Consider the following 13,305-nt stretch of genomic DNA (forward strand, 5'->3'; position numbering starts at 1 on the left):
CTAGCGCGGGTGGCTCCCCCCTGCCAATACCTCTCGCCCCCTTCCGCCCAGTCCCAGAGAAAGAAACAACAAAACAAACCCAACAATCCAACCCCTACAATTCACTAACATAACATTTAACCGTCGCAACACAGAACGCCATTAACTTGAACTCTGTAACAATGCAAAGAGAAGTAAATTTCAATACAAATCAGTAAAAAGAAAGTTGTAACATTTGTACATTTTCCAGCCGCTCAAACACAGTCCATAGTCTCTCTTCCAGCTCCGCTCTTCATGTCTGTCCCAAGCCTTCTGCCCTCACGAACGCCTCAGCCACCTCCGCTGTCTCAAAATAAAAGTCTTTGGCGTTATATGTTACTCTCAACTTCGCCGGGTACACCACACCAAATCGCACCCCCTTCTTGTACAAAGCCGCCTTCACTCGCCCAAACGCCGCTCGTCTTTTTGCCAACTCCACCGTCCAGTCCTGGTAGATCCAAACCGCAGTACCATCCCACAGCACCTCGCGCTTCTGCTTCGCCCAGCTTAATACTTTCTCCGTCATGCAAAACTTATGGAAGCAGATAATTACTGCCCTTGGCGGCTCGTTCACTTTGGGCTTCGGCCTTAATGACCAATGAGCTCGGTCTAGCTCGTACAAGGTGGGGTTCTCACCCACCCCCATCAGCTCCGCCAACTTCTTAGCGAAGTATTGCGTTGGCCTTGGGCCCTCTGTCCCTTCGGGCAAGCCCACAATTCTCAAATTGTGCCGCCTTGAGCGGTTTTCCAAGTCTTCCAGCTTTGCTCTGAGCCCTCTGTTAACCTCCACCACCCTCCGCAGCTCGGCCCCCATCGAGGCGACCTGGTTGCTGTGTCGTGTCACGGCCTCCTCCACCTTCTCGCCCTGCTCTCTCACCTCGGCCAATGCCTTTGCCACCTCCACCCTGATCGGGCCGATTGCCTCCTCCAACAATGACCTCACCACGACCACCATCTCTTTCCTCAGGATCTCCATGTGCCTCACCAAACGTTTTTCCAGCTCCACCACCATCACCTCGGTCATCTTCTCCACCGTAAGTAGTGCAGCCCCGCCTTGCAGTTCGGCATCCGCCATCCTGTCAACACGTTTGCTTTTGCTCGTCTTCTCCTTCGGCGGCGAACCCGCGTTTCCTCCTTTCTTTGACGCTGCTTTTCGCATCTTTTAGCGGCTTATTGTTTTTTATCTTCTTTCCTTTCTCCTCTCTCCTCCTTCACCCTCCTGCCCTTCCTCAATCTGATATTCTTCTTTTTTGAAAAAAAAAACTTTTACCAAACCTCCATAAATCTTCTTTCTTTCTCCTCTACATTCACCTGGGACCAGGCTTCAACCTTCTTCTTCCTAGGTGGGAGCCATCCGACATGGAGCACCCTCCCTACATGGCGCTCGGGCCTGCCGCTCGACCTCTTCAAAGCTCCGCCCCCGCTGCTCTGACCTGCCGGGCCCCGCACCTCAGCCCCCGCTGCCTGACACCCGCGCGGGGGTTCTTCGCCGGCTTTTAAACCGGCCCCGCTGGCTGCTCGTGGCGGCCCCAAAGGCCGACAATAGTCAGGGGGTGCGTGAAGACTCGGGGATTTCCCCGAAATCGCCGCGAATCGCGGCCACTGGTGGGAGCTCTTTTTTTTGTGGCCGCCCTGCTCGCCCACCCACCGGAAGTCCAGTTACAGTCTTCTGTGCCAGGGTTCCATTCTGGGGTCTTCCTGTCCAGTTATATCAACTGGGGTCGTAACAGTGCTCAGTGTCCTTTATTATATTCTCGATTTCTAGATGATTTTCCGTTACATTTTTACTAAAAGATCCCAATAGCTTTTTGCTACCACTGACGTTAAGATAACTGGCATACGTCTAGGTTCCTGAACTCATTATATATCCGTTTCGACCAGAAGAATCACATTTGCTGTCCGGCAGTCTTCTGGCACCCTTCCTTTTTCTAAAGAATTGTTTGGATAAATATAACGGCTAGAATCTTCCCAAAAATGCGCAGTGTGTTGGCTCAGGCGAGAAAACCAGTGTGAAGCTCACAGGCTCCACAGCCAGCTTTTTTCACCAGATTGCACAGCACTCTGCGATATCAAAGGGGAAGCAAATTCATAGTCAGCTGGAGGAGGGCCTAAGAAAGCCGGCAACCTGGGAATTCCGAGGTTTAGGATTTTTAAAAGGGCATCCCAATCTCCAATTTAGATAAAAGGAATTACGTTTCCCCAACGGTTAGGAAGACCTCCGCTGCACCATGCTCCCCAGTGGGCCCCTGGATGTTCCGGGGCAGTGCCATGGTGCAATGCCCCGACATGTCCCTCACCAACCGGGGGCTATATTTACCTATGCACCCCCTGACGTGATTTTCTCGAATGGTTTTGGTTTTTGAAAATCAGTAGTGATTCGCGCCAGCGTGATGACACGCCGGCTGGATGGGAAGTTAGGATGTGGGCAGAAGTAGCAGTGTCAAGCCTGCTGATGTGATGTTAATTCTTGCATATCAGACTCACGCCTTCCTGGGTGTTACTCTTTCTTTTCTATAAATCTAGAGTACCCAATTCATTTTGTTCCAATTAAGGGACAATTTAGCGTGGCCAATCCACCTACCCTGCACATCTTTGGGTTGTGGGGGCGAAACCCACGCAGACTCGGGGGGGGGGGAGGGGTGGATGTGCAAACTCCACACGGACAGTGACCCAGAGCCAGGATCGAACCTGGGACCTCGGCGTCGTGAGGCAGCAGTGCTAACCACTGCGCCCCTGTGCTGCCCCTCCTGGGTGTTAACCTAATTATGTTGCCAGCAGGGTGAGGGGAAGATATCATTCTGAGATCTCGCCAGAGCAAATCCCATTTTTGGTCTCTCGTGAGATTGAGCCACCAATACAGGATTTGAACCCACAGTCAATAGGACCGTTTGATCATGGCAAATGTCTCTATCTCTTCTCAAACGTCTTGATTTACATGGATGCAAGTGAAGCAGATCAAGGTTTTTACCCTCTCTCAGTTTGATTAGTTTATAATTCATGTTCCTGTTTTTATCTTAAATATATATTTAAGTGGGTGGCACGGTAGGACAGTGGTTAGCACTGTTGCTTCACAGTGCCAGGGTCCCAGGTTCGATTCCCAGCTTGGGCCACTGTCTGTGCGGAGTCTGCACATTCTCCTCGTGTCTGCATAGGTTTCCTCCAGATGCTCCGGTTTCCTCCCACAAGTCCCAAAAGATGCTTGTTAGGTGATTTGCACATTCTGAATTCTCCCTCTCTGTACCCGAACAGGCGCCAGAGTGTGGCGACTGGGGGATTTTCACAGTACTTCATTGCAGTGTTAATGTAAGCCTACTTGTGACAATAATAAAGATTACTAAAGATTATTATTATTTATATCTTTTTTGATTTCTTATTCCAATTTTATTATATATCTTTGACCAATACATCCCACGCCTTTCTCACCAGGTTTCAGCTAGAGCATTGTGGCTAATTCTGGGCACCACACTTTAGGAAGGATGTCAAGGCCTTGTAGAGTTTTCAGAGGAGATTCACCAGAATGGATGGAAGACTTCAATTATGTGGATAGATTAAAGAAGCCGGGTTTGTTCTCCTTGAAGCAAAAAAGGTTAAGGAGAGATTTAATAGAGGGATTTTGATACAGTAAGTTAGAGAGGAACTGATTCCACTGGCAGGAATGTTCGTAACCAGAGGACACAAATTTAAGGTTATCGGCAAAACAATATGGGATACGAGGATTTTTTTTAAAGCAATGTTATGATGTTCTTGAATGCATGCCTGAAAAGGGTGGAGGAAGCAAATTGTGTAATAACTTTCAAAAGGGAACTGAATCCGTCAAGAGGTAAATTGCCGAACCACAAGAATCGAATAGGAGAGTCAGACTAATTGGATAGCTCTTCCAAACGGCCTGCACAGACATGACACGTGAATGGCCTCCTTCTGAATTGGATGTGTCTATGTTAAATTTGGACTGTATGTACGTGAATTGGTCAAATGAATGAGGATTCCACAAGTACCTATGGAACATAACAACTTAGCCTGGAAAGGTAAGTGGAAGAAAAATGAATAAGCTATTCTACAACAGCAAATTTTGGAATGAATAACAAAACAAACCGCTATGTATTTTCACCACTTAGGAATAATCTTGCACTCATAAATTTTTTTTTAATAAGGAATGTTAGTTTGAATACCTGAATTTCCACTGAGATGAAAGGTAGATTTTTTCTAGAATTTCTGCAGTCTTAGTAGACATACGAACGAGCCAGTTGTTTGCAGTCAGGGCTATGAGTGATGGCATATGGTCTGATGGTTTGGATAACATTTCTCCCTTGTGTGTAAAACAATGTTTAAAATTATGAAAATGCTTTCAAAACTAGTGGTCAGAACCTGTAGTTTATGCAAACAAAACCAAGAATCCAAACAGAAAGCATACTCTTATAATACACATCAAATCATGAAGTGGTAACTAGGTGACGTTACTGGTCGATGGGGGCGGTGGAAGTGAGGCCATTTTGGAGATATGAGGCAAGAAGAAAAACGAATCAATAGGCAGTACTGCTTTCAAATGTTGCTCCATCTTCCTGGAATGTTTGCACCACTTAATCTCTTGTAGCTACACCATCTTGTGCCTCATGCTCATCTTCATGGGCAAAGACAGGACAAATAACATTAGAACGAGGGGCGGCACAGTGGCTAGCACTGCTGCCTATGGTACTGAGGACCTGGGTTTGATCCCAGCCCCCAGTCACTGTCTGTGTGGGGTTTGCACATTCTCCCCGTGTCTGCGTGAGTTTCACCCCCACAACCCAAAGATGTGCAGGTTAGGTGGATTGGCCACGATAATTTGCCCCTTACTTGGAAAAGAAAATAATTGGGTACTCTAAATTTATTGTAAAAAAAGAACACAACCGAGGCATGTTTTTGAGGAGGCGGAATGGAGCTGGGCATGGAGACAACCTCAATATCACTACTAACAGCAAAAAAGTGCAACAACCAATTCAAGATAATAATGTTCATATCGTTCATCACCAATGGTGTCACCCTTCACCTCTCAAAGATATTGACAGTTGGGTAGTTGCCAATGATGATCCCGGAGATAAAGGGGAAAGGCTTTGGGCTTTCTCTTGTTTGAAATGGTCATTACATGACACTGGTGTGGCACAAATATTATGTGCCATTTGTCAGCCAAAGACCGTTGTCAAATATCTGCTGTAGGCTGGCATGTGCTGCTGCATTTTTTGAGAAGACATGAAAAAAGTCAAATTCAAATATCTGGATGCAAACATTTAAAATTAAAGTCAGTGAGAAATTATACTGTAAGATCAAAAGACTATAGATTTCCGGTGGTGGCATGTCGGTGCAAGTTGCATATTGGGTAGCTCCTGCTCGAGGCTCTGGCTTTTGGAGATTAATGCCCGGTTCCAGGGGCAGTTTTTGGTTAAGCTGGTGCAGGAAGACATAAGGAAGGTGGCGAATGTCTCAGGTCCAGAAAAAAGTTGCTAGGAAGAAGGGGCAAGCGAAGGCTCGCCATCGAGTGAACGGGTCAGCCCGGCAGCAGGAAAGATGGCGGAGTCTGGAGCTCAGGGTGGGACCGCACCCCTCACAGTGGAAACTCTGACCGAGGTGATGGCTGAAGAGTTTGAGAGGCAGCTCGGCAAACACATGGAGATGATGCGCAAAGAGATGATGGCTGCGATGAAAGAGTTGGTGGAGAGGGCGATGGTCCCGGTGAAGGCGGCAGTGCTGAAGACGTCGGCAGAGGTGAGGGATCAAGCAGAGAAGTTGAAGCCGGTGGAGGAAGCTCTGTCGCAGCACAGTGACCAGTTCACCTCGATGGATGAAGAGCTGTGCAGGGTGGTGGAGGCTAACAAGGGACTCAGAAGCAAGGTGGAGGACCTGGAGAATAGGTTGAGGTGGCATAATTTAAGAATAGTGGGCTTGCCGGAGGGGGTAGAGGACCCGAGGCTGACTAAGTACTTCGCAAACGTGTTGGCAGAGTTATTGGGGGAGGGGGAAGACTATCCTGGTAAGAGCTGGACAGGGTTCATCGGTCGCTCAGGCCCAAGCAGACAGCAAATAAGCCACCATGGGCGGTCATAATTTGTTTCCACAAATTGCTTGTTAAGGAGAAGATCCTGAGTTGGCGTAACAAAGGTGTGAGGTGAAGTGGAAAGGAGCTGGTATTCAGAGTAGCCCGCACTCCTCCGCTCCAAGGTCCCCACATCCTACAAGAAGACTACCATAATACCAGTACCAAAGAAGAACAAGGTAGCCTGTCTCAACTACTACCGACCGGTGACCCAGATGTCTGTTATCATAAAATGCTTCGAGTGGCTTGTCATGAGACTGATCAATGCCAGCCTCCCAGACGATCTTGATCCATTGCAGTTCACCTATCATCGCAACCGGTCCACAGCAAATGCTATCTCTCTGGCTCTACAATCAACAATCGAACACCTCGACAACAAGGATGCCTACGTGAGACTGCTGTTTGTAGACTACAGCTCCGCCTTCATCACCATTATCCCGACGATATTTAGAACCAAACTCTGCAATCTTGGACTTGACCCGTCACTGTAGAGCTGGATCCTTGACTTCCACACCAACAGACTGCAATCTGTCAGGATAGGCAACAGCATCTCCTCCACAATAGTCCTCAACACCGGGATCCCGCAAGGATGTGTGCTCAGTCCTCTACTGTACTCCCTATAAACACACGACTGTGAGGCAAGATTTAATTCCAACTCAATCTCTAAGTTTGCGGATGATACGACTGTGGTGGGTCGTATCTCAAACAAGGACGAATCAGACTACAGAAGGGAGATAGATCACTTGATTGCATGGTGTACCGAAAAAAACTCTCTCTAAATGTCGGAAAGACCAAGCAACTGATCATCGACTTCTGGCAGTGTCGCACAACACACCTTCTGGGCGGTATTCTCCCCTACCCGGCGGGGCGGGGAATCCCGGCGCCGCAGAGTGGCGTGAACCACTCCGGCAACGGGCCGCCCCAAAGGTGCGGAATCCTACGCACCTTCAGGGGCTAAGCCGGCCCCGGAGTGGTTTGCGCTGCGCCGGCTAGCGGGGAAGGGGCTTGGCGCCACGCGCAGGAGCGCCAGCGTGTGCTGACGTCATCCCAGCTCATGCGCGGGGGGGGGGGGGGATCTTCTCCGCGTCGGCCATCGCGGTGGACCACAGCAGCCGACATGGAGGAATAGAGTGCCCCCACGTCACCGTCACAGTCCCACCCGCGGATCGGTAGGCCCTGATCGCGGGCCAGGCCACCGTGGGGGCACCGCCCGGGGCCAGATCCCCCCGCGACCCCCCGAGGCCGCATGCGCCGCCAGGTCCCACCGGTAAATACCTACTCTAATTTACGGCGGCGGGACTGGCCGAAAACGGGCGGCCACTCGGCCCATCGCGGGCCGGAGAATCACGGGGGGGGGGGGCTGCTGCCAGCGGCCACCGACCGGCGCGATTCCCGCTCCCGCCAAATACCCGGGGCCAGAGAATTCGGCAGCCGGCAGGGGCGGGATTCACGCCGCCCCCGGCGATTCTCCGACCCGGCGGGGGGTCGGAGAATCCCGCCCCACAGTCTGCATCAATGGCTCCGAAGTGGAGATGGTCGATAGCTTTAATTTCCTGGCAGTCACCAACAGTCTGTCCTGGTCCACTCACGTTGAAGCAACAGTCAAGATAGCCCAAAGTCTCTACTTCCTACGGAAGCTAAAGAAATTTGGCATGTCTGCACTAGCACAAACGTCTACAGATGTGCCATAGAGAGCATCTTATGCGGCTGCATCACAGCCTGGTATGGCAACTGCTTGGCCCAAGATCACAAGAAACTGCAAAATGTGGTGAACTCAGCCCAACGCATCACACAAGCTTGCTACCCTCACATTGATTCTGTACACACCTCCCGCTGCCTCAGGAAGGCAGACAGCATTATCAGAGGATCCTCCCAACCAGGCTTTGCTTTCTTCCAGATCCTTTCATCAGGCAGAAGGTACAGAAGTCTGAAGACCCGCACATCCAGACATAGGAACAGCTTCTTCCCCAAAGCTACTAGACTCCTCAACGACTCTCCCTCGGACTGATATGTTCCCTGTAAGAACACTATTCATGACGCCCTACGCTGCTCTTGCTCATGTATTTGCTTTGTTTGGCCCCTTGTTCCACACTGTAACCAATCACTGGATAAAAGCAAATTACTGCGGATGCTGGAATCTGAAACGAAAGAGAAAATGCTGGAAAATCTCAGTAGGTCTGGCAGCATCTGTAGGGAGAGAAAACAGCTAACGTTTCGAGTCCAATGACACTTTGTCAAAGCTTTGCTCCCTACAGATGCTGCCAGACCTACTGGGATTTTCCAGCATTTTCTCTTTCATTTCTGTAACCAATCACTGATTGTCGATGTACCAGTTGTCAATGTACTCTGTTGGTTATTCTTTTTTTGTCTACTACATACGTACTGTGTACGTTCCCTTGGCCGCAGAAAAATACTTTTCGCTGAAATTCGTTACGTGTGACAACAAATCAAGTTAAATCAAATATCAAATCGTATATACCAGGACTTAAACTATGGAGCTGGCGAGAAGCCGGGTGGCCTTCGGTCGGGTGAATGGTGTGAGGTTCGATGTGGGCTACCTAGCGAAGCGGAGGGTGACCTACAACTCGAGCGACTTCTACTTTGAGATGGTGGAGGCAGCAGAGGCATTTGTGAAGGCCGAAGGACTGGGGTTAAAATGGGAGATGGGACTGGGTTTGGCTTTAAACCGAAGGGACGGGGGGTTAAACATTGTGTGCAGCCTTATCGCCTGTTTCAGGATGAATTATTTGTTTTGCATTTGTGATAGGAACAGTTGGGGGGTTGGTTGTTGGGGAATGGTAGTGTACCTTTGCTATGGGTTACAGTGGGTAGGAGAATATTGGGCTTTGAGGTTATGCTTTTCTGGGACCTGGTTTCCGCGCACTGGTTCTGTTTGAATGTCTTTGTTTTCAGGGATTGGGTCATGCGGGAGAGGATTGGGCGGAGGGGACCTGGGCAGGGGCCACCACACTAGTACGCGAAGGTTAGCTAGTGAACAGGAGTGAGGTGTGGAGCAGGCTAGGGTCGTTGGAACCTAGTCGAACAGGTTTCGATGGGCCTGGTAGGTGTGAAAGATGGCAGTTGGGATCGATACTGGGAGAGGTGGTTTCAAGAGGTTGTGGAAAGGGGGATTCTGGGATTGAGGGGTTCAACGGCAACAAAGGGATGGGTTGGGTCAGGCCCGATGGGTAGGGCCCAGGGTTATGATGATGGCAAGTAGGGAGTGGGGGGGGGGGAGGGAAGAGAAAGAGACCCTGGTCAGAATGGTACTGTGGAGTGTGAGGGGGTTAGCGGGGCTGGCGAAGAGGTCGAAGGTGTTTGCACAATTAAAGAGTTTAAAGGCCGATATGATGATGGTGATGCTGCAGGTAACTCACCTGAGAGTGAAAGATCAGGTGAAGCTTAGGAAGGGTTGGGTGAGTCAGGTTTTTCACTCGGGGTTCGATAGTAGGGATCGAGGGAGTATCGGTGGGCAAGAGGGTGAGGTTTTAAATGGAGAATGTGGTGGCTGACCAGGGGGACAGGTACGTGATTGTGACGGGGGCATTAGAGGGGAGGTTGGTGGCACTGGCAAGCATATATGGCCCCAACTGGGATGATGTGGGGTTTGTGAAGAGGGTGCTGGGTGCCATCCTGGATTTGGATACCCACAAGGCAATAGTGGGGGGACTGGAATATGGTGCAGGAGCCAAGAGTGGATAGGTCTCAGCCACGCTCGCTGGCCCAGTCGGGGTGAGGGGAGCGAAGGCGCTGTCTGGGCTGAAGAGAGAGATGGAAGGAGTGGATCCGTGGAGATTCCTGCATCCACGGGAACGAGAGTATTCGTTTTTCTCCCCGGTACAATACTCTAGAAGAGACTTTTATGTTGGGGAAGGTGTTGTTGGCCGCGGTTAGAAGGTCGAAGTATTCAGCAATATTGATTTCAGACCATTCCCGCATTGGGTGGATGTTGTTCTGGAGAAGGGGATGGCTCAGAGGCCGGGGTGGAAAATGGACGCGGGATTGTCAGGAGATTGGAGCTTTTGTAATAATATCGGGAATGTGATCAAAGAATATGTAGGGTTGGGCGACATGTGGCGCAGTGGTTAGCACTGGGACTGCAGCGCTGAGGATCCGGTTTTGAATCCCGGCCCTGGGTCACCGACCGTGTGGAGTTTGCACATTCTCCCCATGTCTGCGTGGGTTTCACCCCGACAACCCAAAGATGTGCAGGTTAGGTGGATTGGCCACACCAAATTGCCCCTTAATTGGAAAAAAATAAATAATTGGGTGCTCTAAATTTTTAAAAAAAATAATATGTAGGGTTCAATTGCATGGGTTGTTTCGCAGTTGGTGGTTTGGGAGGCTCTGAAGGCAGTAGTGAGGGGGGAGGTGATTTTGTTCAAAGCTAAGGTGGACAAGAAGGAGAGAGAAGCGCACCAAAAATTGATAGGCGGGATGCTGGAGCTGGATAGGAAGGACGCGGGAGACCCGGACCTCTTGGCCAAGAGGAAGGAGCCTCAGGTGAAGTTCGACCAGTTGTCCACAGGGAAAGCAGTGCGGCAGTTGAGAAGGGCGAGGGGGGCAGTCTATGAACATGGGGAGGAGGCCAGTCAGCTCTGGAGGGAGGCGGCGGCAAAGGATATAGTTCAGGTGCAGGATAAGATGGGGAAGCTGGTAGTTGCCCCGGAGCAGCTCAATAAAGTATTTGCAGAGTTCTATAAGAAATTATGCAGGTCGGAGCCACCAGGAGAGGAGCGAGAGATGAGGGAGTTCCTGGACGGTTTGGAGTTCCCGAGGTTGGGTGAAGAGGACAGGGCAGTCTTGCAGGGGCCGGTAGGGGAGCAGGAGGTGAAGGAGACGATTGGGAGAATGCAGGCAGGGAAGGCGGAGGGACTGGATGGGTTCCCAGTGAAATAATATAAGAAACTTAAGGATAGGTCGGCGGCGCTGATGGTGGGAACACTCGAGGATGCGATAGGCAGGGGTCTCTTGCCACAGACGATGGGGCAGGCTTCAATTTCCCTGCTGCTAAAGAAGGATAAGGACCCAATGGAGTGTGGGTTGTATCGGCCCATATCCCTGTTGAAAGTAGCTGCCAAGATATTGGCAACGGTGGTGGTGGCAAGATGGAGGGGAGTCTCTTCCAAGGTGATAGAAGAGGGTCAGACAGGGTTCGTGAGGGAAGGCAGCTGTTTTCGAACGCGAGGAGGTTGCTAAATGTGATCCTGCCTCCGGCGGAGGGAAAGAAGACGGAGGTGGTGGTGGCACTGGACGCAGAGAAGGCGTTTGATTGGGTAGAATGAGGTTATTTGATGGCGGTATTGGAAAGATTTGGAATTGGGCCGAGGTTTGCGGCGCGGGTACAGGTGAAGCCGATGGTGAGTGTTTGCACTGGTATGAATACGGGTACTTTGCTCTGCGCCGGGGTACGGGTGTCCTTTGTCCCCTCTGTTGCTGGCTATAGAGCCTTTGACCATCGCGCTAAGGGGCTCAGGGTTGTGGAACGGGGTAGTGAGTGGGGGGGGGGGGGGGTGGAGCATAGGGTATCCTTGCATGCTGATGATCTGTTATTATACATTTCGGAACCGAGCACGCCAGTGGGGAGCATGATGGAGCTGCTTCAAAGATTTGGGATGTTCTCGGGGTATAAATTGAACCTCGGAAAGAGCAAGTATTTTGTGGTTTCCAAGCTGGGAGTAGCGGTGGAGGCGGGGAGACTGTCATTTTGTTTAGTGGCAACCCACTTTAGATACTTGGGGTGCAGGTAGTGTGCGCTCTGAAGGTATAATTTGACTAGTTTGGTTGGGAAGGTGAAGATCGATTTGGCAAGGTGGGATATCCTCCCTCTGTCGTTGGCAGGCTGGGTGCAGGCAATTAAAATGAATGCGTTAACCGATTTTTGTTCCCATTCCAGTGTCTGCCGGTCCTTTTACATGAATCCTTCTTCAAGGGATCGACAAATTGATCTCCTCGTTTATTTTTGAGGTGGGGGGGGGGGAAGAGGTGGCCAGGATTAGGAGGGTGGTCTTGCAGAGAGGAAGTCAGGCAAGGGGGGCTAGGCCTCCCAAATTTACTGTGCTATTATTGGGTGGCAAACGTGGAGAAGTTTGGGGCTGGACCAAGGAGGGGGAGGCCCGATGGGTCAAGATGGAGGAGGGGTTGTGTAGGGGGTCGTGGTTGCGGGCGCTGGCAACGGCGCCACTCCCGTTGGCTCCAGGAAAGTATACGGTGAGTCCAGTGGTGGTAGCCACTTTGAAGATCTGGAGGCAGTTTAGTCAGCACTTCTGTAGGCCGGATCGGGGGGATGCCGATTAGAGGGAATCATGGGTTTGAGCCGGAGCGGATGGATGCGAGATTTCGGAGATGGGACGAAAGGGGAATCAAGGAAATGAAAGATTTGTTTATTAGGCGACAATTCGCGAGCTTAGAGGAGTTGGGGGAGAAGTATGGTGTGGTGATGTGCATCACTGTAAATACATGTAAGCTAGACAGACACTAGAGGGAGCACCAGAAACAACACACTCAACCAATAGATAAGTTAGATAGGAGGCGACCAATGGACATTCACGATACACAAGGAGGTGACACGACCACAGGGGGGCATTACACCAACCCATACATAAAGGACACCACACACATGATCAGCCTTTTGGGCCAGTGGAGACAGTCAGTGAGGAGAGGCACAGGGTTGATTCATTATCACACCCACCACGTGGAAGACAGCAGCTGGTCAGTCAGTTTAGGTAGCTACAATAGGATTAGCAGTAGTGTCGAACTCAAGTTATAAAAGTGTACATAATGTAAATAAATGAGTTGAAGTTATTTACACGTCTCGACCTTCCTTGACAAATGCAACACAAGGAAGCCGCTTATGTTACAAAGGAAGCATAACAAAACATATGGGTTGGTTGCAGGGGGAAGGGTTTAGGTACTTGCAATTTTGAGATTTTGCGAGGAAGGTTTTCCTGACCTTTCCAATAACGCCAGCCTCCTCGTTGTGGGAAGGTTAGAGAGGGGGTTGCTTCTGCGATCTATGGGAGGATCTTGGAAGAGGACAAGGTGACTATGGAGGGGAAGTGGGAGGAGGAGCTGGGGGGGGGGGCAATTGAAGAGGGACTGTGGTGTGAGATGCTACGGAGGGTAAATGCCTCAACCTCGTGTGCGAGGCTGGACCTGATACAGTTGAAAGTCGAGTAGAGGGTGTGCCTTACAAAATCAAAGATGAGCCGGCTGTTTGA

The 13,305-nt window shown here is 50.4% G+C and overlaps 1 protein-coding gene across 6 annotated transcripts in view; it reads right to left on the bottom strand.

Moving 5' to 3' along the window:
- dcaf17 (ddb1 and cul4 associated factor 17) overlaps window positions 1-13,305 on the bottom strand; it is a 112,815-nt gene that overhangs the window by 70,220 nt on the left and 29,290 nt on the right. For all 6 annotated transcript variants that reach the window (XM_072475708.1, XM_072475686.1, XM_072475723.1 and 3 more), the window contains one exon: window positions 4,188-4,324. In XM_072475708.1, coding sequence (XP_072331809.1) covers window positions 4,188-4,324 — 137 coding nt within the window. The remainder of the gene's footprint in view (window positions 1-4,187; window positions 4,325-13,305) is intronic.

This window comes from Scyliorhinus torazame, chromosome 2 (assembly GCF_047496885.1).
Source record: "Scyliorhinus torazame isolate Kashiwa2021f chromosome 2, sScyTor2.1, whole genome shotgun sequence".
NCBI lineage: Eukaryota > Metazoa > Chordata > Chondrichthyes > Carcharhiniformes > Scyliorhinidae > Scyliorhinus > Scyliorhinus torazame.